General features: G+C 56.3%; 2 protein-coding genes across 5 annotated transcripts; one reads left to right on the top strand and one right to left on the bottom strand.

Moving 5' to 3' along the window:
• The first annotated feature begins 54 nt into the window (after positions 1 to 54).
• MPV17L2 (MPV17 mitochondrial inner membrane protein like 2) lies at positions 55 to 4,993 on the top strand. 4 transcript variants are annotated; one of them, XM_074939774.1, is made up of 6 exons: positions 55 to 123; positions 677 to 911; positions 1,720 to 1,890; positions 2,529 to 2,605; positions 2,682 to 2,711; positions 4,101 to 4,993. In XM_074939774.1, the coding sequence occupies exons 2-6, from the start codon at positions 725 to 727 to the stop codon at positions 4,101 to 4,103; spliced, it is 468 nt and encodes a 155-aa protein (XP_074795875.1). In that variant the 5' UTR covers positions 55 to 123; positions 677 to 724; the 3' UTR covers positions 4,104 to 4,993. The 4 variants fall into 4 exon arrangements, with proteins under 4 accessions (XP_074795875.1, XP_074795874.1, XP_074795872.1 ...); XM_074939773.1 differs by lacking the exon at positions 4,101 to 4,993 and adding an exon at positions 2,947 to 3,524; XM_074939771.1 differs by lacking the exon at positions 4,101 to 4,993 and adding an exon at positions 2,947 to 3,524 and having other exon boundaries at positions 2,682 to 2,810.
• RAB3A (RAB3A, member RAS oncogene family) lies at positions 4,026 to 24,401 on the bottom strand. The gene is made up of 5 exons (XM_074939769.1): positions 24,246 to 24,401; positions 13,701 to 13,928; positions 9,738 to 9,856; positions 7,268 to 7,392; positions 4,026 to 5,722 (listed from the first exon to the last, which is right to left on the bottom strand). The coding sequence occupies exons 2-5, from the start codon at positions 13,926 to 13,928 to the stop codon at positions 5,532 to 5,534; spliced, it is 663 nt and encodes a 220-aa protein (XP_074795870.1). The 5' UTR covers positions 24,246 to 24,401; the 3' UTR covers positions 4,026 to 5,531.
• Between the last annotated feature and the right edge of the window lie 3,593 nt (positions 24,402 to 27,994).

Here is a 27,994-nt window from a genome sequence, read left to right as displayed (position 1 = left end):
CCTGAGGTGTGGCGGGAGCCGCCCGGATCCGGCTTTGAGCGAGGCCCCCCCCCCGGGGCGCCCCCCCGCGGCGCTGCCTTTTGCCCCGCGACTCCCCGCCCAGGCTGCGCTTCGCACCTGGTGGTAATGGAGACATTTCACACACCGGGGTACAGGGCACTTGGGAGGGGCCGTGGGGCTGTTGGGGGGGGGGGTAGCAGGACACTTGTGGGGGGGAGGGGCACGGGACACTTGTGGGGAGGGGCACGGGATACTTATGGCAGGAGGGGGCCACGGGGCTGTGGGGAGAGGGGTACAGGACACTTGTGGGGGAGGCGGGGAGGGGCACGGGACACTTGTGGGGGGGGCTGTGGGGAGAGGGGCACGGGACACTTGTGGGGGAGGCGGGGAGGGGCACGGGACACTTGTGGGGGGGAGGGGCTGTGGCGAGGAGGGGGCGTCCCAAGGCCTGTGTGGCCCTGCAGGCTGGCGCTCTGGGGTGCAGAGCGGGCGACGGGTGGGGCCCGGCAGGTCGGGGCAGCCCCCCGCCCCGGGGTACGTGTGGAGCTGGGCGCAGGGACTCGTGGTGGGTGTGTGGGGCACAGAGCTGGGGACGAGCAGGCCAGGCTGCCCAGGGCAGTGGCAGCGGTTTGGCGCAGTGCCAAGCGCCCCGATGTTCTGTTTCTCTTTGGCGCAGGCACAGCTGGTGCAACCTGGATGCTGAGGGTTTGCTGCTGAGCGAAGGATGCTGGCCCGTGGCAGACAGATGTTCGTTGGCTTCTCGGGGTATTGGAAGCCTTTTTTCAGAGGCCGGTTGCTCCTGGTTACAAACACTGTGAGCTGCGGGGCTCTCATGGCGACTGGCGACACCGTCCAGCAGACGTGGCAAATGAGGAATGACCCGGAGCGGAAGCGGGAGCTGGGCCGCACAGGTGTGTCCGCTGTGTGCTTGTTTGACAGCCAGCTGTTTTGTACCACAGGAGGGGTGGGCACGTACCACTCACAGGGCTCGCGTGTCTCCCCCTGCCTCCGGAAAGGACCCACCAGCTGCCTCTGACCCATTTAAATGGAATGAGGGGCATCTTCATGCCTGGCTCTGCCCAGCCTGTGAGTTCTCCTGCTGTTTGGCCTGTATTGCGGGCAGCATTGGGTGGGAGTAGGGGGCTGGAAACAGCATGTGGGGTCTACTCTGTTATTTATTATGTGTATTGTGGTAGCGAAGGGGCTCCACTCTGCTGGGTAAAGCTGCATACACATAGCAAGTGAGAATGTCTGCCCTGAAGAGGTCACAGCCAGACAGAAAAGGAAGATGGGCACCGAGGCCCAGAGAGGATGAGGTGAGTTCCCCAGCATCACTTAGAAGTTAGTGGTAGATCTGGGGATCATACCCAGGTCTCCCCAGTCTCTGCCTAGTGCTTATTAGGTCAGTCTTCCTTCTGTGCATGAACCGTGGAAGCTGTCTGTCATCTGCTGGGGCCAAACTTCCCTGCAACATCCAACCCTTGGGGAACTGCTGCTGTTTTAACCATTCTGCTTTTAGAGCCATTTTTGCAGGGAGTCAAAGCAACATTCAGAATATTCTAGACTGAAATCTGCCATCATCTCCGTGCGTCCTTGTGTGAGGCAGGGTACATGCGCCTTTTGTAAAGGGACAGATATTCTTACAGAGCTGTGTCAATAATGCATGATGGCATTGTGCTGGGCATTTGTATTTATTAATAAGGTGGCATTTTGTTGCAGTTCGGATGTTTGCTATTGGCTGCAGCATGGGCCCATTAGTGCATTACTGGTATCTCTGGTTAGACAGAGCATTTCCTGCAAGTGGATTAAAAGAAATTAAAATTGTCCTGAAGAAAGTCTTCATTGACCAGATAGTAGCATCTCCGGCCTTTGGAATCTGGTATTTTCTGGGTAAATATCACTTTCTCATGTAAATGTTACTAAGAGACTATTCAAACGTGTGCCCTCTCCAACACTCATCAGTCGGGGAGCACTGAGACCCTTCTGCACTAAGCAGGCCTGCTCCTTCCACCTGAAGTGTTTCCCTGCCTTGGCTGGGGAGTGAGTGTAGTGCCCAGGCTCTACTCCAACATGTGCATTAAGTGGCTGTATTTGCAATGACTCAGAGAGCTCGCTCTCCTCCAGCCAGTCCTGTTTTCCAGTTAGCTGGGGCATGGGGGGGGGTGTACTGCCCCATGGAGCTGAGAGGGAGAACAGAGCCCCTGGGAGGCATGTTCTGTCCTGATAAACACAGAGAGCTCACGGCAGGCATGGGTTAGTGGCTGCCATGCTAGATGAAAGCACGGCCACTGCCTTTTCTCCCTGCCTTACTAAGCTCCCCATATAGCTGGGGAAACCTGAGTCAGCAAAGTCCCTGGCCTGCTGAGACTAAAGATCACACTCCCTGGCTCATTGAATTACTGCCTCCAAGATGTTGCTACAACTTTCGGGATGACCACTAGGGGGCAGGAAGAAAGGTGCACTAGTAAAGCAGGGGGCCAGGGCTGCTTGCTCACTCACTCACCGGCAACCAATTGTGCCTTGCACAGGGATGGGGTCACTGGAGGGGCAGAGGCTGGAGGAAAGCTGGGAGGAGCTCAGAGAGAAGTTCTGGGAATTTTACAAGGTAAGGCTGCTCCGAATCCCTGATAGCTTCCCCCTGCCTTTTCTCCCCTTTCTTAACACTTGATTCTCTTTCCCAGGCAGACTGGTGCGTCTGGCCAGCAGCTCAGGTGATTAACTTCCTGTTCCTTCCTCCCAAGTATCGGGTGATATATGTGAACGTGTTGACCTTGGGCTGGGACACATACCTTTCCTATCTCAAACACAGGGTCAGTATTACCCAGACAGGCCATTGCAGGCTGCTGTCAGCTCCCCAGCCACTAACCCCTTGTGCTGGAGCTTTTGCTGCTTCAACAAACATTTAATGAATCATGGTTCAGTCAATTTCTTCTCTTGCGTCTGTAGCACAAGCAGCCACTTGGTGCTGAGGCTGAGCTGAAGAGCAGTACTCAGCCCCACCGCACTGGGGTGAAAACTGTGGGCTGACAAGCTGTTTGCAAGGATGGCTGCTCTGTTTCCATCTGTTCCTGGGGGAGGGAGCTGGCTCCCATGCAGACCAGAAAAAATAGCTTGATCAAGTGAACAAAATGCTTCCTGGAGACAAATCACTACCGTTGTCATGTGGCTGACCTATCCTGATGGGTGTGGAAGAGAAACATGAGGGGGTCTCTCTCTCTGAGTTAGCATTTAACTTACTAGCCGCAAACCCAGTGACTTTTTAAAACGAAGAATCATGTGTCAACAGGCTGCCTAATATGACTGAGTTTCTTATTCCTCCACTGACTTCTGCGGAAGTGGGGCAGGTGCTGCACATTACTGTTTTGCACCTGAAACCAAGGTGCCAGGCATCCCTAAGTGAGCCAAGATCCTTAAAATAATCCCATGACTTGGAACCAACTTAATTTATTCTCACTGTGTCTGAAAACTGTATTTTGCTAGAAACCGTGATGTACCAAAATGTAACTTAAAAAAATAATTAAATGAGACCTTAATTATGTAGCTTGTCTTTTGAAACAGTAACTGTGTCCCACAGTGGGAATTTAAAGCTCACCCTGTGGGAAGGGGAGGCTGCTCACTTAAAACTAGAACCATGGGGTTGGTGAATGTTAATTAAGAAACCAGATATTTGGTCTTGCTTGCAGCCAGGCTGAGTGGCTGCAAACACTGATCTAAGCTCAGCCTTAGCAAGGCAATCAGACGCCTCAGGCTTGAGAAGGGACCCTGGATTAGTCAGATCCAGCTTTGTAGAAAGAGCCCCCATTCCAGGCTTAAGAGCAAACAGCAAAGGAGTAGATGGGGTCCCTTCCCGCCACAGACTGGAGTGTGCTAGCCCATGTTAGGCCTCGCAGAGCAAGGACGTTCCAGGACAGGTGAACTAGTGCAGTGGTATGGTGCTTGGGCACCTCTGCTCTAGGACTAGCTCTTGACCCTCACCCCATGGGGCTGTGGAAAATGAGCCTGAAGGACTTGTGATTAGCATTAATTTATTTCTTCACACCAGCTCTTGGATACAGTGATCTTTAGGAAATTTTACTTTGACACTTTTGACATTTTTACAGTAAACATCACAAAAACAGGAGGCTGGATGTGTGTACCTGCGAAATACAGAGAGTTCGCCAAGAAAAATAAATAGAGGGAAGCAACGCACCAGGTTTGGGCATTGATAGAATTCGATCTACTGCTTCACAGTCTCTACAATAACACATTACTATAGTAACAGACAAGGAACAGCGAGGCCTGTAGCAAACTAGCACCCTTCAGCTGCTAGTGCAACATCCTGGGGCAGGTGGGGTGTCAACTCCACCCCCAGCATGGAATGGGGCAGCAGTTCGGTGGCTTGTTTCTTTGCTTGAGGCAAACCATCGAAGTTTTTCCTCTAGTGCGAGGTTTCCATTGGTCATCCACCACCGGGCTGGGGCTAGTTTGGTACAGGAGTGCCTTGGCCCTTACTCAGCTTTGTTTTTAAATAATAGATTTAAAAGTGATATTCACAAGCAGGTTCATACCACACTGATAAAATAAATACATCTGCACAATCACAGCACAGCATGTCACACCATGGTCACTTGCTACTTCTATTTACAGGAAGGTTGTTTTTATGTACAAGGAGGAAGACAGCAGGAGCATAAATTAGCATCTATTTATACAATAGTCAGGAACTAGCCATCCTTGGTGGGGGAGAACAGAGCAGCAGAGGAATGAAAGTCAAGCGGCTCTTTAGCCAGCCAGCATTATCGGCCAAGGCCTCTGTGCTAGCAAGGAGAACAAGTTAAGGGGAGGTGTAAAGACAGGGCTGGAACACATCTCTATGAAGAACAAACCACCTGCACTAATGCCTTACTGGGATCTAGACGCACCATTTAGGAAGTGATTGAATTGTCAAGGTTAAAATCCACATCTGCCCTGATGTAACCCCAGTACGTCACCCCCTCAGCAGCACTACAGCGAAGGGAGCAGGTCTCTGGTTCCATGGGGCAGGGCTGTTTGTTCAGGACCAAGGGGACTCTAGTCCTTTAAGCTGCTGTCCCCCGAGCAGGGCTCCTCCCACCACCCAGCAGCAGGGATCCAGCTGGGAAGGAAGGAAGGAAGGAAGCTAATGAACACATTGGCCAAGCTGAGTCAGCCAGTTAATGCAGGATTCTGCAATTAACCCCTCCCCTTCCAGCAAGACAGACAATTATCTATAAACAAGGGGGCACGATCAGGAAATAGTTAAAAGCAAACAACAAAAAAGTTCCTCCTACCATCCCAGGTTGGAAAACTGGAGGGCGGGGTGACGCCCCATGGAACCTGCAGACTCTGAGAGGGTGGCCAGAGCCCTTTCAAATCCTGCCAGGTGAGAGCAGACAGACAACTCCTCGCTATGGGCCATCCCACCAGACCTAGTGACTGGGGTGTTGAAGTGGGAGCATAATTGAGCGTAACTAGGGCACTGGTTACTTGGAGGGGTGATGTGGCCTACGCGGGCAGAGGGGGCCGTCCTGCAGTCTCTAACAGGCACAGTCCTGGTGGGGGGGTGCTTGCTGGTCAGTCAGCTGCGGCCCTTGTTTCGCACCAGTCACTGCTGGGTCCGCCGTGTCTAGGGACTCGGACATCTTCTCGCAGATAATGTCGACGAGCCGCTCGAACGTCTGCTTGACGTTGATATTGTCCTTTGCGCTGGCTTCGAAGAACTCAAAACCTGCCCAGAGAGAGATGGGAGAGTGTGAGACTGGCAGCCGGGAGGGACTTGGGGCAAGGCAGGGCCTTTGCTCACCAACAGGGGCCCCTGCAATGCAAGTTACCAGACGATTCCTAAGCCCTGGGAAGTATTTTTAGCTGGGATAATTAAAGACCCTGGAAATGAATCTGTCCCAGGTAATTACTTTTACATGGCCCCAAATGTACATGGAAAATAACAAGGCAACCTCAGCAGCAGGCAGGGGCTGCATAGGCAGCGTCAGCAGCCGGGGACCATCGCTCTGGCCAGCGAAGTCACCCTCCCGGCTCAGACTCCTGCTCCCCATCACAGGAACTGCTGATTCAAGCTAACTAGGTCAGTCAGAGGAAGGCACTTTTACAAGCTTTGCTTTGCATTTCTGACGGCAAGAGCCGAGATCCGGGGCTGGGATTCCACCAGCTTAGAACCAAGTATCAGTGCTCAGCATCCCTAGAGCTGAGTGTTTTCTGTGCAGCCAGGTGAGACCCACGTGCAAGGGACCCCACCTTACAAAGCCCAGCAAATACCCACGCCTCTTTGATCAGCAGTTGGGTCTTGACTGACCATTTAAAGATGTGGGGTGGGGGTAACTTAACATTGACTGCCTAAGTCCCGTCCAGGCAGGTGACAGAGTCCATGGGCGGGGCCGCTCAGGCTCCTGCTGGCTATAGACAGTTCTCGTCATGCTCATGATAAATATGGAAAGTCTCTGAATTTTTAAGGGTTTTACAGCTCCTCCTCTGGGCTGTTAAATTTTAATGGGAGACTTTGCAGGGAAAAGGGTTTAGTTATAAATCCATAAACTCGCCCCACGTTCTAAACTGGGTTCAACCTGCTGTTAAATCCACCCAGGCCGACTGGTTTTCCAACCACTTTACAGCAGTAAACGCAGGGTTTATACGGTTGTGATAATAACAGATTATAATAGAAACAGTTATCGAAAACACTGGCGCTGGCTCGGCAATTACAGTTTTGTTAGAAGACAAGCCATGCTGCTACTTAATGACAGAATTATGGCAAGTGCAATGAGTCAATTAAATTACTCTACAGGAAAGAAACAGACACACAGGTCCCCTCTCAGGGTTACAGCTCCTGTGCCTGCCATACAACGGCACCGCCTCCACACGCGCGCGTGCACTTGCACAGGTCCCCTTGCAGGGTTACAGCTCTGTGCAGCACCCCCCATCTTCCCCACACCTGTCAGGCCCCTAAAAGATGCTGCCCAGGCCTGCAGGGCACCGTTACTGCCATCTCTCAGCACAAGGACGTCCAGATGCCTTTTGGGGCAGCAAATGCTGGTGCTCAACTGGCCAAAGAACCTTCCCATGCCCAGGACTTACCCACGGTGCTTCTGACCTGCTCTTGTGCAAGGCAGCGCAAAGCCCCAACAGCTCGGCAATGCCTGGAACCCTCTCAGATGCTCACATGAGACTGAATCCTGAAAGGGCCCAAGCAGCGCCAACCGGAACCTTGCAGGGTCGGCACATTACCTAGGCTGGGGCTCAGTGCCCAGCACCCAGCACTTACCCAGGTGCTCCGCCAGCTGGCGCCCTCTCTCCGCCGCCACAACTCGCTCATCCTCCATGTCGCACTTGTTACCCACCAGTAGCACCTGTGCGTTATCCCAGGAATAGGTCTTGATCTGGGTTGACCTTAAAGCCGCAATAGGGGAACAAATAATCACAATATTCAGACAGCAGGGCTGTGGGCAGCTGGTTAGACAAAGGCCCAGATTGTCAAAGGTGCTGTGCTCAGCGTTGCAATGCCTAACTTGATTTAGGAGCCTTTAGCTCATTTTCAAAAGTGATTCACGCATTAGGAGCCAAAATCCCATTGACAGTTAATGCAATTTAGGCTCCTAAATCAGTTAGGCATTGCAGTGCTGAGCATAGCAAGACATCAATACTTTTAAAGACTCTGGGCCAAAAGTCCCAGATCCCAGCCAGAGACTGAAGCCTGGTTCTCTGGGTCAGTGGCAAGAGGCCTTCACCCCCCAGCCTCTTAGCAGAGAAGTTTCGCCTTCACCCCATTTCACTCAAGCCATCACAGCCAGACTGCCAGAGGGCATGTCAGAGATCCACCACAGCTGCAGCCACAGAGTGCGAAGAAACCAGCAAAGCAGGAAGAGACCTAAGAGAGAGCTAATGGGAAGAGAAACCAGTAGCAAGATGCATTGGTGGTCAGTGCACAGAGAACAGGGGAGCAGAGGAAGTGGGGAGAGGGGGACAGCAGAGATGGAAAAGCTCAAGCCCAGTGCTGGGGGCAGGGGCCAGACGAGCAGCCTGGACACCCCATGGCTAGCACAGAATAGACAGCAACAGAGCAAGCTGGGCTCCCCTCCTCCCACAAACCACTCTGCGACTTGCCTGCCCCCCACCCTAGCGTGCCCAGCTGGGGTGTCCAGGGCTTCAGCTTCTCTGCAGAGACTGCCATGAGGGGCATGCCTGGGGGGCTGCGTGCGAGTGTGCTGAAAACACGCCACCTGTTCTCTGCACCTGGGCACCAAGTGCCAGGAAAGGATTTCGGTCACTGCCCATCCGGGAACCAGCCTCCTAGGGGGAGAGCTCTGGACGCCGTCCCCAACGGCCAGAGCCAGGCAGCCTGCCACCAGCAGCGCGAGATGCACGGAACGGGCTGGCAGGGCCCAGCACAGGCTCAGTTAAAGGCCAGGAGCTGTGCTTGTACGTGGGACTCTCCAGCTACACAGCAGGTCTGGGCAACATCGGGGAGGGGAGGGCACTAGGGTGAATTTCTGAGAGATTCCCAGTGATCCAGGGCTGAAAGCAGAGCCTGGGGAAGTGGGAACCAGGCCACGCTAGACTGACAGGACCCTCTCTGAACGCACTCGGGGGCTGTTTCGGTCTCGCATTGGGGAGGGAGCGGGCGGCCCAAACAGCCAGCCAGGCTCAGTGTTAACGGGATACGTTCCGGCCCGGATTCCAGCTCTCGCACTTGGAGCCAGGACTAGTTCCACGGACATGGCCCGTCAGTGGCTGCTTGGGGCACCTTGGCACCTGGCTCAGGGCAGCTCTCCCGGCCTGCTGCAGAAGTGTTCCTGGGGGCTCTGAACTCGTCTCGCTGCCGTGGGCTGGGGGAGGAGGCGGCTCCTGGCCCAGAATTTCTGCAAGGGCTGCACTTCGTTTGGCTCAGGTGCAGAGACAGCCCACGCGGGCGGGTTATTAGCCAGGCTGCTGACAGCACAGTACTCAAGGCTGGGGACCACCCTGTGGGGGGAGCCATGCTGGCTGCATTACAAGCAGCCCCTGTCCCCTCAAACCTGGGCAGAGGCCAGGAATCGCAGTGCACAGGGGAGGGAGAAGCTCCAGGCAGCAACCCTTGCCCTGTCTCTGGGCGACAAGAGCTGGGGGCATCGCAGGCCAGGCCAGGCCAGGCCGGCTCCACCCCGCAGAGATGTATTTACCCAGATGTAGGAAACACCCACTTCAAATGGGGTGGGGGGCCGCAGCGGAAAGACAGCCAGCAGCGGCGGTGCAGAGTCCAAGCTGCAGCCCTAGGAGGAGGCAGGGGGTGCAGGCGCCAAATGTGCGTGTGGGGGGAGTTTCCTTAGCAGAGGAAGGCTGTAAGTGGGGGAACATCTTGGCAAGCTTCGAGAAGACAGCAGCCCCTTAGGAGCACGGCTCTGCAGCGGAGCGGGCCCTAGAGGGCACCTGGTGACCAGCTGGCGGCAGAGAGAGTCTGTGCTGTCCTCAGAGCCGTCACGCGCAGGGAGTGCTCCCAGCGGGACCACAGTCCGTGGGCATGCAGACATGGCCTGGGGGAGGGGTCCCGGCTACACAGGCCAGTTCGGGGCTGGGCAGAAGCGCAGTTAGACACCTGCTGAGTGGCCTGGCTGCCGGGTCCCAGCATGGCTAAAGTGACGGCAGTGAGAAGCTGGCTCTGCACGATGGAGAGGCTCCCTCCCCCTCTCCCCCATCACCGCAGCGCCAAGGCTCAGTGTTGCTTTTCCTTCCCGGTGCCCTCAGAGCCACCCGCTCACCAGTCCTGCACGGCGTTGAAGGACTCCTCGTTGGTGATGTCGTACATCAGGATGAAGCCCATGGCCCCCCGGTAGTAGGCGGTGGTGATGGTCCGGTACCTCTCCTGGCCCGCGGTGTCCTGGGGAGACCAGAGCAGGGTCACTCGGGAGCAGCAGGAAGGATGTGGGAACCCACCCTAACTTCCGTGCACCCCCCGCCCGGGCCCCGGAGCTCCAGCACTGCGAGACGGGAGGAGACGGATCCTGCCTCTGAGATTTAAAGAAGGAAAATCCAATGTTTAGCCAAGTCTCTGGAACTTTCTCCCAGAGCTGCTGACCCCCACCCAGAATGATCTAGGGCACGGGGCCAGGCCAGTGCGCCCCCCTGCCCCGTTCGGCGTCTCCTGGGCTGGGAGAGTGCGGGACACGGCAGAGCGCCTCTCCCACACATCCCCTCCCAAGCCCGGCAGTGAGATCACACCCAAGCAACCCTGCGTGTGCCATGGGGGTGGGGAGGGGGACGGGGCCTCCAGGGAGCCCTGCCAAGGAGCAGGGGGAAGAGGAACCGCGACTCCCTGTCGCTGGGGTTTCCCAGGACAGCTGGGAGGCTCAGCCCGGCCTGCAGTGGAGCTGCCTGCGATTCACCATGGCAACCCGTCCCCGTGCCAAAGGGAGCCTTGGTCCCACACTGCGCGCCCAGCTCCAGGGACAGGCTGTGGTTTGCCGCCTCCGGCGGGCGGCTCTCGCACCCAGAGCTGGTGGGCCCAGGCCCTCCCTTCCCAGCCCTGCATGCGGCTGCACCAAGGGCAGGGCTGGGGCCCGGCCAGCATCAGAGCGATGCCTGCAGACAGCTCCTCCATGGCCCCACGGACCCCCACCGCCCCTGCCCCAGGCCTCCAGCCATTGCTGATGCATCCCACACACGTGTGCTTCGGGACGCCACAGCTCCCCCCCGCATGCACACGCCTCTTGCCAAAGTGCCCCGCCCCCGCATGCACATGCCTTCGACTCCTGCGCTCCCCCCACCCTGTCTGGCTCAGGGCCAAAGCGGCGTGCTCAGTTTGGGAAGAAGCCGGCCGGCCCCAGGCCCAGGAAAGAAGCCCGGGGTCTGAGCAGGGCTGTGAGCCACAGCATCCACCCGAGACATCGGGCCAGACCCTGCCCTGGGGATCCATGCGGAGGGGGCCCTGCCCCAGACCTCCCCGCAGGGACAGGCAGAGGTGGGGAAGCACCTCACAGTCTGGCTTTGGCCCCCTGGTTCCTGGCAGCAGGAGTCCGAGTGGCCCTACCTGGGCGTTTTTTGCCTCCTAGCAAGATCTGACCCAGAGCTCCCACAAGTGCTGGTAGGGGCGGGGGTGGGGGCAGGATCCAGGGAGTTTAGTCATTGCTCCGCTCCGTTATTTGGGACCCACAGGCCCCAGGAGCTTGGCAGAAGCCCCTGCTTATTTGCCTGGACTGTTCAACCCAGCGCTCCGGAGCAGTGCAGGGCCTGTGGCTGTCGGCGTGGGGAACAGGTGCTGCAGGGCAGGCCACGGAGAGGAGAAATCCACCCCGAGCACTGAGGGCAGCAGAAGCAAGATGTTTACCAGTCGGTAAAGCGACACCCGTGGGCAGCTCCAAGCACTTCAGACAACCACCAGCCCCGACTCCTCGGTGGGGGTGGGAAAGATTCCTGCCCATTTCACAGATGGGGAAACAGAGTCAGAGGCCACATGAGCCAAGTGAGTGGCAGGGCTGGGAACAGAACCAGGGACTCCTGGGTAAGTCCCTACTCTAACTACTAGGTGACTAACTGTATAACAAAACCGCCCCGGTGGCTGGCCGACTGCAGCGCTACTGTGCCAAGTAACTTGCCATCCCCACCCAGGGGTCTCTCGGGTTGGAGGAGCGCCCCGTCCCCAGTGGGCCACCCTGGACCAGCTGAAGCACACGGGGCAGAGAGGGGGACTGGCAGACCTGCCATGGCATCTCTGCTCAGGAGAGGAGAGGTGCGTTAATTGAACCCGTCTCTCTCCAGGGCTGGGTTTCAAGCAGACGAAGGGGAGGACTTTGGGGTGGATTCGCTAAGAGTCTCAGCCTGGCCAAGAGACCGGTTCCCGATTTTCGCTCTGATCCCACTGGAATCGCCACATCCCTGGTTTTATATTTGAATTATTTTATGATTCTTCCAATCAAGGAATTTCCAAATTCCCTGCAGATCTACCCTTTCCCTTTGGGGCACCCCTGGCTGCAGGGCATGCTGGGAGGCACTGACAGCAGATGCCAGCTGCCTTGCCAGGATCACGTCAATGCTGAGGAGCAGGACCCAAGCGGGGCTCGGCTGCAGAGCGGCCAATAGGGGTTGGGACTGTCCTGTCCAGGGAGGCCTGTAGGGAGAGGCAGGCCCAGGCACTCCCAACATACCAGCCTCTCATTCGCCTGCCGTTGAATGGGAAGGGGGAGCCCTTCGTTTCAGATGAGCCTGTGGGAGTGGGGTGCCCGGCGATTAGCCACACGTCTGCGTGAAAAGCCCAGCTCACCGAGTTTGCAAGGAGCAGCCTGAAGCAAGGCTGGAGAAGCCCCTCCCTACGCACTCTGACAGAGGACAGACGGACCAGAGGAGCCCAGGGAAGAAAACAGAAAGCCACAGAATTTACAGGGCAAAGCCCAGCAGGCAGGGGCAGGGACACCCCCCGCGTGCCCCAATGTTCAGACAGCCGCCCTGAAGCGGTTCAGTGTCAGACAGGGGCACCCCTCCCAGCAAGGGACCATTCTGCTGCCTGCAATGCTACCGGGGGAGCTGAACGCAGCCCCAGCAAAGAACCCCGAACTCGGCTCTCCTGAAAATTAACCCCCACTCTGCGCTCCCAGGCAGCGGCTTCGTTAGACTGGGAACTGGCACGTGTGCCCAAGAGACCCCTCCCCGCTCACCAAGAGTCACCAGGCTCATCGCTTCTCTGGTTCCACCACCCAGAGCCTTTCATCGCTGCGGCAGGCAGCTCAGAGCCACGAAGCCGCATTTACATCCCACGGGAACGAGGGCAAAGCCACCACAGCTAAATCTGTCACTCCGGCTGCTCCCTCATCTCTGCTGCTGAGACTGTTCCGGGCGCTTCTGTGTTGACGCTCTGTGCCCGGGGAGGCAGGGAGCCTGTCAGCACACGGCGCTGTGGAGCGTGAGGCCACCTCTGAGCGTTCTGGAGCCAAGGCCTTGGGCTAATGGCTCCTTCCAGAGGCTGTGTGTGCGTGAGAGTGGGGGGGGTGGAGGGGGCCAAGGTGAATCAAGGTGGAGCTGACAGCCTGGGTGCAGAGCAAGGGGCAGCCCAGGCTTGCTCTGCAGCGGCCCGGCAGAGGAGCTGGGAAAGGCCATGCTGTAGAGCTGGGCTTTAGAACAGCCCTGAGCCTACGCGCGGTGCTCAGGTTCTAGGAGACAGCATGGCCACAGCCACCACCCGTCCAAGCCTCTTCTCACTGCCGCTGTCCCACGCGGACTAGGGTGCACACAGCACACCAGGACCCCTCTTCTGAGGGCCACTCTGCCAGGCCGCCGCGGGGCTAGCAGCAGATGCAGGATGCTCACACTTCGTGGAAGTGGTTAGTTAGCAACCTGTGTCCTGGGGGGAAAGAGCGTAAAAGAAACCAGAACCGGCGTCACCCATGTGATGTCTGCCCTTCGGAAAACGCTCCGGGCTGGTTATCACTTCGTGAACATCTCCCCCAGCAAGCACCGATCCCATGGTGCCCACTGACGGCCTGGGGAGAACACACCAGCCGCGCGGCGCCAGGCACACCATGCAGCAGCCAAGGCCGGGGGGCCAGTCTAAGCCGCAGGGAAGTTGAGGGTGGCCGAACAGGACTCCCCGGACTGAGGCCTGGCTAGGACTCTGGGTTATCACCCCAGCCCTGGAGCAGCTGGCTGGGCCAGGGAGGTTTCAGTGCACATCTCCGGTGACATACAGCAGCACAGAGCCCACCTCACTGCATCCCACAGCCCACAGCCCCTACCCAGATCTGCAGCTTGATGCGCTTGTCATTCCTGTAGATGGTTTTGACTTTGAAGTCGATGCCCACGGTGCTGACGAAGGCGGGAGTGAAGGAGTCATCAGCGTACCGGAAGAGGAATGAGGTCTTCCCCACGCTGCTGTTCCCGATGATCAGGATCTTGAACATGTAGTCGAAGTTCTGATCTGAGGATTCCTTCTGGCCATAGCGGGAGTCGGTAGCGGAAGCCATCTGCAAAGGGAAGCATACGGCAGAGCTGGGCTGGTGGGGTACGTGCTTCCTGGGGGATTCAGGCATGCTCGGCCCCATGGAGTCACCAGGGTGGCTGCTCCCTGCTCAGACCCAGAGAGACCCCACCATCAGCTTCCGGGAGGTCAGAGCGAGGCCACGTCATGCAGTATCGCACCCCATCACCCCTCTGGGTGCAGTAACATGGGCGGGCACCGTGAAGCACCAGAAATGGCACCCAGCTATGCCCACCCTTTCTGCCCTGCAATGGGGAGGGGGGAGGCTCATGGGAGTGCCCTTCCAGTGGGTCATATCTGGTGTCATTCGCAACGGAGTACTGCAGTGTCCAACACCCTGGAACGAAGGTACAAGGTTTCTCAGCGGGGGCGGAGTGACCAGAGAGCTGGGAACAGAATCCAGGTCTACGCACACCCAGAACGGATTGGTCAGATTTTAAACATGCTCCTCTCTGCCATGCTGTTTTAGGATAACCCTGAGACCCCAGCCCTGCCTGAGCCTGGGCCCTGCCCCACGTTTCCCCACTGGCAGCTGGGGGTGATCACAGCACATGCCACCCACTAATGCGGCTGATGCAGGACGTTGGGCACAGCAGAGGACACCAGCCCCAAGCCAGCTGGGCTCTCTGATCCAGCCTCTCCCAGACCCAGCTATTCCACAGGATCTCCCTGCCCTGTTCACAAGCCGGAAGCCGCGAGGACCAGCAGACCACAGGCCCGGGCTCCCTTTCTGTCCTGGCACATACTCGGGGTACGTTACAGCCAGAAGTCGACGAGGGGGAAGAGGCCTATTCCACCCAACCCATCACCCAGCCAGCACAAGGCTGCTCCTACAGCCTGCTCCCCAGGGCAGCACCCAGGGCAAGGCTGTACGACTCCAGGCACAGCTCCCCTCATCCCGCCCTGGAGAGCCCCATCACGGCCTAACGCCTTCCTGCTACCCACCTCGAGTCTCTGCATCTTCATTCTGTCCCCCTGGCCTTGCCCTCAGCAAAGCACCCCATCGAACCCCGTGGGCTGCTGCTGCTTGGCCGAACTAGGCAGAGTTCCTTCCCGATCCCCTCAGAGCTCAGCCCCTCCAGCCCCCCAGGCAATGCCACTGCTCTCCCCAGACCTTCCTGCACTTTGTCTGCAAAGGGCCAGTTCGAGGGGCCTAGACAATACTGCGTTTCCCCCTCGCCCCTTTGACTTGGCCAAAGGCTCAGACTGCCCTTGCTGTGATCCTTGCAGCCCCTGCCAGGGCTCATGAGAGGTGCCAGGCGGGGAGAGTCCTGAAGACTGATGCTCACTGGGTAATCAAAGGGCAGGCAGAACACCATGGGCAGCTGGTGTCCGCTACTCCCCCCTCCTCCCCCCCGCCCCAGCCCCGCTAAGGGGAGTTCGAGCCCCCCAGCCCATTCAGGCCGGGACCCTTGGGGGGGTGGGCAGCACGGGGGTCAGTCCGTTCCAGATGTGGCAGCAGTTCTGTGCCAGTGCAAACAGGACCGAGCCCCACAGAACCGTCAGGGATCCAGACCCATGATGACGTTTCTGAAGCCTGTTGCTGGCAAGCGATGGATATTCAGGGTCTGAACAGCTGGTGGAGACACAGCAAGCAGCATCTGCGAGTGGAGAATGCCGGGTCCGTAGCACTGGGCACAGCCTCTGGGTGTGGAGAGAGGCGACTCTGCTCCCCAGGTTCAGTGGGGCAGGAAAGAGACCACTGGGAAAATGGAAGGTCTGACAGACGGGCCCCCAAACAGCAGCCCTTTGCATGGAGCCCCTGCGGCTCACGGTGCAGGCAGGACGGCTCTCTGCAGCCCCCACAGCTGCGCTCCGAGTCCTAGACGGAGCGGGAGCCCAGCTCGCAGGAGCCTCACGGCTACCAGCCTGGGGAAGCCACACGCGTGTGGCCAGTTCCTCCCTGGAACGCTGCTCTCAGCAGTGCCTGCACAAGGGCCTCCGCTTCCTCTGCCCATCACCACCTTTGTCTCCCTCCTTCCCAGCTGCTGGAGTGAACTGGAGCAAGGCACCAGACAACACTCAGCATGCGCCACAAGTCCTGCTTCCTCCCCAGCATGGAGGGGCTAACCCAGGGCAAGCTCTAGCCCAGACTCCTCGGCTGAGAGTCCACCCAGCTTCAGCACAAGCAAACTCAGGTCTCTGCCACAAACTCCTCAACTGCTAATGTAGCTGTGAACTACCCCAGCACATGCGTCAACCAAACAAGGACCCCTCGGGGCTTCTAACGGAGATGGCGCGATATCCCTGCACTGGCAGGGCCCCCCCAAGGATCTGTACGGGGACCAATGGTCAACATATTCATAAATGATCTGGAAAAGGGAGGGAACAGTGAGCTGGCACAATTTGCAGACAATATAAAATTACTCAAGATCGTTAAGTCCAAAGCTGACTGCGAAGAGTTACAGAGGGATCTCACAAACCTGGTGGCAGGGCAATAAAATGGCACCTTGAGTCTAAGTGCAAAGTCATGCACATTGGAAAACATGATCCCAACTGTACATACGAAACGATGGGGTCTAAATGAGCTGTCACCACTCAAGGAGGAGAACTTTGGCATCATCCTGGCTAGTTCTCTGAAAACATCCGCCCAATCTGAAAAATCAGCCAAAAAAGCGAACGGAATGGTAGGAACCATTAGGAAAGGGATAGATCATAAAACAGAAAACATCACAAGGCCACTATATAAATCCATGGCACGCCCACACCTTGAATAGTGTGCGCAGTTCTGGTCACCGCATCTCAAAAAAATATATGAGAATGGGAAGAGGTACAGAGAAGGGCAAGAAAAACTGCTAGGGATGGAACAGCTTTCATGGGTGATTAAAAAGATGGGGACCGTCCAGCTTGGAAAAGAGACGCCTGAGAGGGGAACATGATTGAAGCAAAGAAAACAGGACTGGTGTGGAGAAAGCGAATTCGGAAGCGTTATTTATCTGTTCCCATCACACACAAGCTAGGGGGTCACGTGTTAAAAACAAACAAACAGACATACTGCTTCACACTGCACACCGTCAAGCCATGGAACAACCCATGGTCGTGGCCTGGTACGCTGTGAAGGCCAAGAGTAGAACTGGACTAGAGAGTTAGATACTTTCAGGGAGGACAGGCCCATCAATGGCTGTTAGCCAGGACTGTCAGGGATGCAACCCCACGCTCCAGGTACCCCTCAACCTCCAACTGCCAGAAGCACCTGGTACTGGCCACCGTGAGAGACGGATATTGGGCTAGATGGACCATTGGTCTAACGCCAGCATCGCTATTCCTAGACCAGTGGTGCCCAAAGACACAGAGACAGTCCCTGCCCAAGACAGGCACATGGTGGGAGAAAGGGAATACAATCCCCATTTTGCAGGTTGGCAACTGCGCCCAGAGAGGTTATGGGCAGGATTATCAGTGGCCAACTCTCCTGGGTTTTCAATGGGAACTGGGTGCCTGAACTCTCTCAGCTGCCTGTGACAGCCCCACCCCAGTGACACTGGACCTCTGGGGCAGAGCAAGGAACCAAGCCCAGATCTCAAGACTCTGTCTAGAGCCTTCCCCACAAGGCTATGCGAACGTGGAGAGGCATGTGGCTGAAGGAGCAGGGTGAGAGCGCCCTGGACAACCCAGAGCAAAATTCCTGAGAACTAAGGGCAGGTCTGTGCCACTAGATTTTCCAGGGACACAGCAGGGCAGACAGCACCAGCAAACACTGTTGCTCTGGGAGGTCCCAAGAGCTCTGAATGCAAGAATAGATCCAGGAGGTCTGTATTTACTAGGTCCTGAGACAAACTCCTTCCCCCCAGAAATTAATGCTCCCTGTGAAGTAAAAGTCCAAGTGCACCACAGTGTTTTTCCCATTATATAAGCTTCCTCAAAAGAAACCCTTGAAGCAAACAGCTTGCATGAATAGATAAGGTTCCAATTTCCTTCTTGAGGCAGCCAGCCAGTGCAGGCCTTTGATCCATGCAGCTGTGATGTTCCTACACTCGGTCTGAACCACTACAAAGCTAGGCCTCCACTACTGGGTCTAACGTTCATCCCACCGGCCTGGGTGCTGGCAGCAGCCGAAACCATGCAAACAAAGTAAGATGTTTTAACATAAGAACGGCCACACTGGGTCAGACCAATTGTCCATGTAGCCCAGTGTCCTCTAACAGTCGTTGGGGCAAGACAGGTCAGAGGGAATGAGTGGAAGAGGGCAATTAATCAAGTGATCCATCCCGTCGCCCAGTCCCAGCGTCTGGCAGTCAGAGGTTTAGGGATACCCGGAGCATGGGTTTGCGTCCTTGACCATCTTGGCTAATAGCCCCCGATGGACCTATCCTCCAGGAACTGAGCTAGTCATCTAGAGATTTGCCTTGTTTTACAACAAGCAGCATAAAAGCACTAGTCCAGTCAGTACAAACTAAAATTTCATCCTGACAATGACTTGTTTATACTGCTCTATATCCCATGCACTGAAATGTAAGTACGATATTTATATTCCAATTGTTTTATTTTATAACGATATGGTAAAAATGAGAAAGTCAGCCACTGTTCAGTAACAGCGTGCTGTGACACTTTTGTATTTGCATGTCTGATTTTGTAAGCAAGTCGTCTTTAAAGTGAGGTGAAACTTGGGGTACGCAAGACAAATCAGACTCCTGAAAGGGGTACAGTTGTTTGGAAAGGTTGAGAGCCACTGCTCCACACCATTCAGGACTTTACAGACCTCTATCATATTCCCCCTTAGTCGTCTCTTTCCTAGACTGACAAGCCCGTCTTTTTACTCTCTCCTTATAGAGAAGCTGTTCCCTCCCCCTGATCATTTTTGTTGCCCTTCTCTGTACCTTTTCCCTTATAAACCCAACTGTGCCCCCTACACACCCCCTCTTCTAAAGTCATACCAGCCCCAATATTAGTGGGTTAGGGTTAGAGCCAAGGTAGAATTCCCCCCCCAGTTTACCTGAATTGGACAAGCAGCTCCCGAATTATGACATCCTAAAAACAAAGGCATTCACTGAAGCTCATCAAGTCTATTATTGTGCCACTCTGTAACAAAAGGGGCGGATTCTCCAAGCTGAGATCTACCCCCAGGTCTGAGATGACTTGGTTGTGATCAAACATGAAGAGCTGTTAAACATTTTTAACAGGGGCACTCTTGTGGATCATCAGCCCCAACAAGCACTGCGCAGCACAACTTGTCAGCGAGAGACCAAGGGCAACATTGTCAAAAGGGCCCAAGTTGCTTAGGAGCCTAGGCCCTATTTTCAAGTGACTTAGGCACTTGGAGCCTAAATTCCAATCGCTTCCAATGAGACTTAAACTCTCAAAGGACTAAATCACTTTCAGAAATAGGACTTCGGTGCGTCTGAAAACGTTACCCCAAAGCTCTCGTTGAAAAAGCACCAAGGGTCGGTCTGCCCTGCAGCTGGCAGTGCGATGGCAGCACGGGTTGGCACAACCATGCCAGCTTGAATCTAGCGAGCCCAGCTGGCTACAACAGCCATGACAATGCAGAGGCAGGCCTTCGGCGCGACCCGTGCAATGCACGCTGGGGACACGCTTGCATTAGCTGGCCCACGCTGAAGCTCGGGCTGCCATTTCTTCACCGCTCTTTTCAGCCATGCTTGCTAAGTTAACGTCAGCACAGGTACACCAGCGTGTGCTGCATCACACCTCCCGTGAGCGTCTCGCCCTCAGGCCTGGGCTACGCTTTAAATGTAGGTTGACATGGCTACAGCGCTCCTGGGTGTGCACTTTCCACCAGGCTCTGCAGACTTTACCCCTCTGCATCTACGCTCTGGGGCTATGGGCCACAGCTACGTGGCTGCCGCCCCCCAGTGCAGATGTGGTCTCACTCTCTCTTTTTCCTGCAGAGCCAGACTGCAAAGCTTAACTCGACTCTCCAGGGGCTGGGCGTTTGCACAGCGCCTAGCGCAACAGGGCCCAACCTGGCTGTGGCCTTGAGGGACTATTGCAATGTAAATGTCACAGAATCATAGAATCTCAGGGTGGGAAGGGACCTCAGGGGGTATCTAGTCCAACCCCCTGCTCAAAGCGGGACCAATTTTTGCCCCAGATCCCTAAATGGCCCCCTCAAAGATTGAACTCATAACCCTGAGTTTAGCAGGCCAATGCTCAAACCACTGAGCTATCCCTCCCCCCAAAACACCACAACAGAGAGGACAACGAGCCCTGCAATACAGAAGTGAAGCAGAGAGGCCATTTGTAAATTCAGACATTAAGAATTGGTGGTCGCCACGGCTAAGCTTCAAACATGTCATGGCCAGACCCCAGTGGGAGGACAAGAGACAGTTACCTTCACTGGAGTAATCACTCTCCTGGGCTGAACAGCTCCCGCCCTGCTGCCCAGCCCTAGGCCCCTGTGCTCCCCAAACACACTCAGGACCCCTGCTCCTCTCACCATAGCAGATCTGTGGAGGACTGGGAGGAGAGAACAGATGATCAAGATTGGCTGTTTTGCTAAAAGACCTGCTCTGGGAATGATTCTGGGGAAGTCCTGGGCCCATTTTCAACAGGGGGAGACACTAGATGCCTACAGTAGATTCCAAGGCCAGAAGGGCCTAGGAGGGTGCTGTTCCCCTCTGCTGTGAGCTTCTTAAGAGGGAGAACCTGCAGCAAGCCTTAACAGGCTGATTGGAGACCCCCACATGTCTCAGAAGGTTCACCAGGGACCACCCCTTGACCCCTCTGTAACCCTTAGTAGCTTTTTTGGGGGGGAAAGGGGAGGAAGATAACCATAAACTTTGCAACTTGGAGCAGAGTACGAACGGATACAGGAGCATCTTCCTGAATCTGCAGACAGACCTTTCCATTGCCTCTGCTGCTGCAGGAAAGAGTTCTTTTCAGCAACAGCATGAAATTAGTTTCAAGTATTTAGTCTCAGCACCTCAGGGAAACTCAACAACCATGTCAACTTCAAGTTGGGCGCTCCAGTCATCTGCAGTAGGGAAGGCACAAAACAAGATGGCTGTGGGAAGCAGCACAGCAGCACAAACCTCCTCTCCTTGCCATAGGCAGGAGGTTCTTCAGACAGGCAGATCCTTCTCCCTTCCAGCAGCTTGACATTTATCAGATCCCTACCACCCAGACCTGAGAAAGAGCCCTGAGCATGGTCCAGGGGCAGCTCATTGGTAAGAATCCCAGAGCCAGGGAGGGAATGGGGGTTGGCTACTGCTTCATGCCAGGGAGTTGCCCGCATACCCTGCAGACGCCCACCTTCTCAGATTTGCAGGCTGGCCCCTGGCTAATCGCTTCAAATCTCCGGTGACGTTTCCGAGCCCTGTTTATAAAGCACAGAGACTAGATTCGGCTTGATCTGAGTTGTACCAGGGTGCACAGTAGCATGAGCTTTTAGCTTCAAGATTTAAGTACGTGGGATATTGCTTGCACCAGGTATGCTGTCTCCCTTTACCGCCAATGGAAGCTGGCAAGGTGGGTGAGCTGCATCTTCCCCTGTTCTAAGGTCACCCTTTGCAAAGGAGAAACAGAGACTCCCGAGCCACAAAGTACTTTTTTCTCTTTCTGTGAAATAATATCGGGAAATGCGACCTTATAACCTCATTCACAGTCACTACTGGGCAGACTCCTGCTCTGAGTCTCTAATCGCACTTCCTGAGAAATTGTTGTACCTTTGTTTTAGTCTCCGATCACTTAATATTCAAGCAATAAGGTGACAGGCAGAGTACATGAGGCAAGCGTGTACGCAAGGCAGTGTACGTACGATGCACAAGGCAAAAGGTTGAGCAACTTCAGTTTTGAGTGCAAAACTCACCCAGAAATACATGGCCACTTTATGCTTCCCTTTATCAAACTGAACTTACAAACAGCCAGGAGGAGGAGAGTTTTTGTTTTACAAATGCTGTCCCCAGTCCAAAGGCACCTCAAATACGGAGCAGTCGGACATACTGGACAGTACAGCTATGGTCATGCCATTACATGCCGTCAGGAAGCTTTAACGGTGCACCAAGCCGAACGCCATTTCCTAATAAGCTGCACAATTCAGAGTTTGGGGGGAAAAAAAATCAAGACAATTTTCAGCCTCTGAGAAATCAGCCCTGCTCCATTTCTCTAAAGCCAAACAGAAGAAAACCTCCAAACACGTGTATGAATAAATCCTGTTTACACGGCTAATCTGCCAGCAATCCAGATCCAATGGGAACTATACAATCCAGCAAGTCACTTAGCCCATTTTAACAATATGCAATTTAACTCAAATAATGGGTCTCGACATAATATTAGTCATTTGGCCCTTGTGGACCAAGTTCATATTTAGAGAAACATTTTATTGCTACATTAAGCCAGCCACTTAGTGAGCTAGCTCCTCCAGTGCATTTTAATTACAGTACTCTTAATACCTACAGGCAGCTTTCCTGTATACCGTCTCCAAGCATCTGCATTGAACAATATGCAGAGGAAGACACACCTCCTGACAGGCACATGGAGACCCCAGCAATGAGCTAGCACTCCAGCGAAAGGGAGGGCGATTCCCCACTAGCCCTGCTGCCCCACGACTTAGTGTTTGCCACCCAAGTAAAGGCATCTCTCTTCTGCCAAGGCCCAACTGAGACACATGACCCAAGCCGCGCCGTAAGGGACACAAGAGAAGGGACCGTGCAGATCAGGCTGGTGGTGGGCTCCATTTCTGTAATGCCTTTGGACAGGGCAGCCCAGAACACGCTGTCAAGCTCAGTCCTGGCCTGGCCGACCCTCTATTTTTCATGAGTCTATGGCAAGATTCCCCGTAACCTCACAGCGTCCTGGTGTAAAGTAACGGACACTAGTGACCCTACGCTAACGAGCAAAGCTTGGTGTGGAGGCAGATCTGGGTTGGTAAAGTCGGAGAATTACACTGACCTAGGCAAGGCATGTTGTGAGGAAGAGGGTAACAATGAAGCTGGGCTGTACCTAGGACCTGGGCAATGAGTGTCTTTCATTAGCTAGGGCTTTTCTGAGGGAGGGAGCAATTTTACTCTGTAGAGAGGAGTGAAGAGATAGCAGGACTGAAAAGGGTTCGTGGTATGTCTGTACCAAAAGCTTCTGCCCTAGCAATGGGCGCTCTTCTCCTGTGTTCTTCTGGAAATTTCATCCTTTAATATCACCCAAGAAACACAAAACACCCATCATTGTAGGCAGATCATCTCAGTCACTGGTTTGCCTTCACCATGCAAACGTCACTAAGTGCACAGATGCCAAGGCAAACAATCACTCAGGCCCCCACATCCATTTTGCTCTCTGTTTTAAGAGCAGCATTAGGCACATGTGAAGTTAGTTATACCACCCATCAAAAGGAGAGCAAAGCCGTAACCTTATACACCACCGCATGGTACAGCAGGAACCAACTAAGCTGCATGCTTGGTTGGATGTGTTAATAAATGACCGTCACTCAGAGACCAAGGGGTTGAGTGGATGCAGATGGCTTCAAGCTATTCAGTTGTCTGTACCATTCAGCCCTCAGAGTCCCCGCCCTGCTATCAATCATTCATATTAAAACATCCTTAACCAGCTCAGTGTTCTTTTATTTAACAGGCTTTCTCTGGATTGCATCAGTGAGCACCCACCCCCAACACTGGCAGAAAAGGCTGCATGCATAGCAAACACCATGTCTATGTTATTCTTTGAGGCCCAGCCAAATCTTCTGACCTGGCACCAACCAAGAGAAATGTCTCACCTGGGGCCGAGAGAGAGAAATATTCAGTGACCCTGTTCGGTCCCCTGAACCTCCATGTTTCCCCACGTTACCAGCTGAGAAATCACATTTGCAGAGCCTGGCAAATCACTGGAACGGATTCAGCCTTCGGTCCAAAAACGACCCTTCAATATGTTTTATACAAATCCCTAAAATGCCCCATCACCCCCACTCCAGGTAGGAGGCCAAGGAGCTCCCGTGCACCCCAGCTCCCCTCAATCCCCCCCGCCAGACGGGCAGCGTAGGTGGAAAGGGGGGGGAAGCGGAAGCTCGTTTGCTCTCCCCCCCAGGCCGGATAGAGACGGAAATGGATGCAGAACGCTGACCCATGCACCCCCCCCCCCCAGCAGGTCTGTGTGCATGCATCACCCAGCGGGGTTTGTGCACACAGCCCCCCATTGCTCTGCCATGCTAGGGGCGCCCCCCAAGCACACAGCTCCCCTCCCTCCATCCTTCAGCAGGAGCCGAGCCCCCTGCTTGCCCCCCCCTCCTCCCGTGCAGCCACGAGCCCCGCCCGCTGCATCATCATCCCCCCCGGGTGTCAAATAAAGGTTATCGCCCTGCACGCGGGGGCCGGGCGGGGCTGCCAAGGGGGACACGGGGGCGGCCGGGGGGGCGCGCGCTCACCTCCAGATCGCGCTCCCCAGGCTTCTCTTGCGCCAAATGCAGCAGCACCGCGCGCGGCCCCGGCAATTGCAGAGCCCGGCTGACGTCGCCAGCATTCCGAAGGGGCGGGGACCGGTATGCAGATGAGAATATGACGTCAGGAGGCCGGAGACGACCCATTCCAAGCTTCTCCCTCAGGCTCCGGAGGAGGCGGGCTTCTACCCAATCTTGCGCGATGATAGGCTCGCGGTAATGATTGACAGCATGAAAGCACCACCCATTCGACGCTTTCGTGAGCTTTTGAGTGACAGCCTCGAGCTCGAGCCTCCTTTAGGGCGGCCAGCTGACCTGGTCCCTCAGGGATGGCATAGCCCCCTCAAGGCAATGGCTGTTATTGGCACGTGACGTGCCACCCCTCCACACCATAGGGCAGTGGTACGAGCCAACACTATCAAGATATATGCCACCCCCGCAGGAAACAGTGGTATGAACTGGTTCTCCGCCTCTCCCCTGTCCGGACATGGCACCATCCTGCACAAGGGGCAGTGGTAGGAGCCGGCTCAGACCATGTCCTCTGGCCCGCACACGTCATCTCCCCCATCACAACACGTTTCCCCCCAGTACGGATAGTGGTACAAGCCACCATTTATGCCCCCTCCTCTGTCACATTTCCCACCTGCCCCCAGAGGAGCTAGTGGTATGAGCTGCCGCATGCTAGTTCCCTGCCCCACATGTCACCCCCCATGGGTCGGTGGTACGATCCACTCTAGGCCATCTCCCCGGTCCCGACATGTCACCCCCCATGGGTCGGTGGTACGAGCCGCCCCGGCCCGCTCCCCTGCCCCACATGTCACCCCCCATGGGTCGGTGGTACGATCCACTCTAGGCCCTCTCCCCGGTCTCGACATGTCACCCCCCATGGGTCGGTGGTACGAGCCGCCCTGGCCCCATGTCGATGACCGGTTTTCGGGGGCCGCGCCCAGTCGAAAAGGGAGCCTGGCGGCTCTGGTTGACGCCGCCGACCGGGCCGTTAAAGGTCTGGTGGGCGGCGCAGTGGGGGCCCAGGGCTAAGGCAGGCCCCTGGCTCCGTGTGGCTCCCGGGAAGCAGCCGCCAGTTCCCTGCGGCCCCTAGGCACATGGGCAGCCAGGGGGCTCCGCGCATTGCCTCCGCCCTGAGAGCCGGCTCCACAGCTCCCATTGGCCAGGAACCACAACCAATGGGAGCTGCGGGGGCGGCGCCTGCAGGTGTGAGGGAGCCACTGCTTCCCAGGAGCCGTGGTAAACACCGCTGGGACCCTCCAAACCCCCTTCTGCACCCCAACTCCCAGCCCCAGCCCGGAACCCCCTCCCGCACCCAAACTTCCTCCCGGAGCCCGCAGCCCCCCCAACCTCTTGCCCCAGCCCCGTCCTGCACCCCAAACCCTTCATCCCCAGCCCCACTCCAGAGCCCACACCCCCAGCTGGAGTCTGTCCTGCCCCCCAACCCCCTGCCCTAGCCCAGAGCCCACTCCTGCACCCTGAACTCCTCATTTCTGGCCCTACCTGTAGCCCACACCCCCAGCCCAGAGCCCATACCCCCCCTCCCCACACCCCAACCCTCTGTCCCTGCTCGGAGCCCTCTCCTGTTCTCCAAACCCCTTATCCCTGGATCCACCCTAGAGCCCACACCCCCAGCCGGAGCTCTCACCCCCTCCCACATACCAATCCCCTGCCCCAGCCCAGTGAAAGTGAGTGAGGGCAGGGGAGAGTGAGTGATGGAGGGAGGAGGGATGGCGTGAGCAGGGAAGGGGCCTTGGAGAAGGGGCGGGGCCTTGTTGCAGGGGCGGGGCCTCAGGGCAGGGTTTTTGTCTTGAAACGAAGGTTTTGTGCGATTAGAAAGTTGGCAACCCTACCCCAGCTGCCAAGCCCTAAAAGCCCAAAATTAAATTCTAGCCCAGCGAGCCCAAGATGCCTTGATCCATATTATCCCAGCGATCGCTAGGGATGAACCCTAACCCCAGCCTGGGGAGCCCCAGTGCCCCAAGCCTAAATCCAGCCCAACCAGAGTCACCAGCCCCAATCTCAGCCCTACCCCAGGGAGGCCTATGGGCCATGACCCTACTGCTAGCCTGGGAGCCCGACAGGCCCATATCCTTGCCCTAGCTAAGGAACCTCCCCAGCCCTGTCCTGCACCCCAGCTTGTGCAGTCCTATAGCGCTATCCCGAACCTGGGCAGCCCTATGGGACCCACACCTAACCCTGGCCCTGGCAGCCTTCCAGACTCAGCCCACACCCTAGTCCTGGGTGTCTCAGCAGCCCCGATCCTAAGTGCAGGCCCAGGTGCTCTACTAACCTCAACCCTAACTTTAGCTCCGGAAGCCTCACCTGCACCCTGACACCTGGCTTGGGGAGACACCCCACCCTCACCCAAGCTTGGGGAGCTCTACCAGCCCCAACCCTAACTTGAACCCAGGGAGCTCTATGGGGTCCAGCCCTAACCCGGGGAGCTCCATTGACTGCAACCTAATCCTACCCATGGGGGCCCCACAAATCCCCACCCTGCCCATAGCCAGGGAGCCCTACCCCCAACCCTCCCCTCTGGGGAGGTCTATGGCCCCTAACCCTAGTCACTTCCATTTATACGAACCTGAGCCCAAGGGAGGCGCTGAGCCATTATTCGTGCGAAGGCTGCACGCTGACGTCCCAGCAGCACTGAGACCCCCACTCCAAAAGGCAGCAGTGCCTGGAACTAGCTCTGGCGTCGCTCCGTCCCTGAGGCCCGGCCAGCGCCCTGTCCCAAAGGGCTCAGGCGATTGGCTTGGGGGATTAGGTGGAAGCACCATATGTCACAGTCGCACACGCGCTGTTGTTTTCAGCCAAGTGGCTTCAGGCGTTAAAGCCCCTGCATGCAGCCCTGAGGTCACAACCCGTCTCACTTTACCTGCCCAACAGCCGGTCACAGCGACCCACCAGAAAGGCGGCCCTGAGCTACCAAATCTATCCAAGAATAATTTCATCAGTTGCTGAAGCATCAGCCGGAGCTAAGAACAATCCCCAAAGAACACGGGCTGGGCAGCCCTCAGCAATATGCCCAGAAAGCAGGTTGTAGGGAACAGCACTGCACAGACCCCAAAGGCGTGGGCTGCCCCAGACCTGGTGGGGCCTTTCCGGTCTCTAATCGCTGCCGTTGATGGCGAAATGTGGCTCAGAGCAGCAGTGTTGGCGGTGAGGGGTCTGGCACACTGACGGCGTTCCCCAAGGGGGTGTAGCGCAGGTCCTGCGGCTTCGTGGCAGAGCCCACGCTGTGGCAAGTGAGCGTAGGGAGCGGGCAGGGAGGGCGAGTGGGATGGAAACAGGTCACTGCCCGAGTGAGGGGCTGGGCGGAGTCACAAGCTGGTGAGCACTGTGGATGTGACATGTTTTGCCCCTTCCCAGCCCCCAGTGAGGAGATGGACCCTGGGCCTCAAGCCCCGTCGTGCCCTGGGCAGAGGCGGTGATGGAGGCGACGTGACTGACCTACCGGGCATAGCTGGGAGAGCCCCCATCCCATCCCCCAGCCGGCTGGCAGCAAAGGCAGGGCAGCAAACCTCTCCCCAGCCCTTGCAGGGTCCTTCTGGCTAACTCGTCTGGCCACTGGGTGGTGCCATTGAACCGTTATTGGGAGCATCGTGGAGGTGGGGGGCAAGGACAGGTGGCTTCTCCTGCTCTGGGTGCTCAGGCCCCGGGGGTAGCCGGCCCCACCCTGTGCGATCTGGTTCCGGGCCCTTAAGGCCAGAAGGGACCCTCGTGGT

This window comes from Natator depressus, chromosome 25, assembly GCF_965152275.1.
Source record: "Natator depressus isolate rNatDep1 chromosome 25, rNatDep2.hap1, whole genome shotgun sequence".
Classification (NCBI taxonomy): Eukaryota; Metazoa; Chordata; order Testudines; family Cheloniidae; genus Natator; species Natator depressus.
The sequence above is the reverse complement of the archived record's forward strand: the minus strand, read 5'-3'. Positions and strand labels throughout refer to the sequence as shown.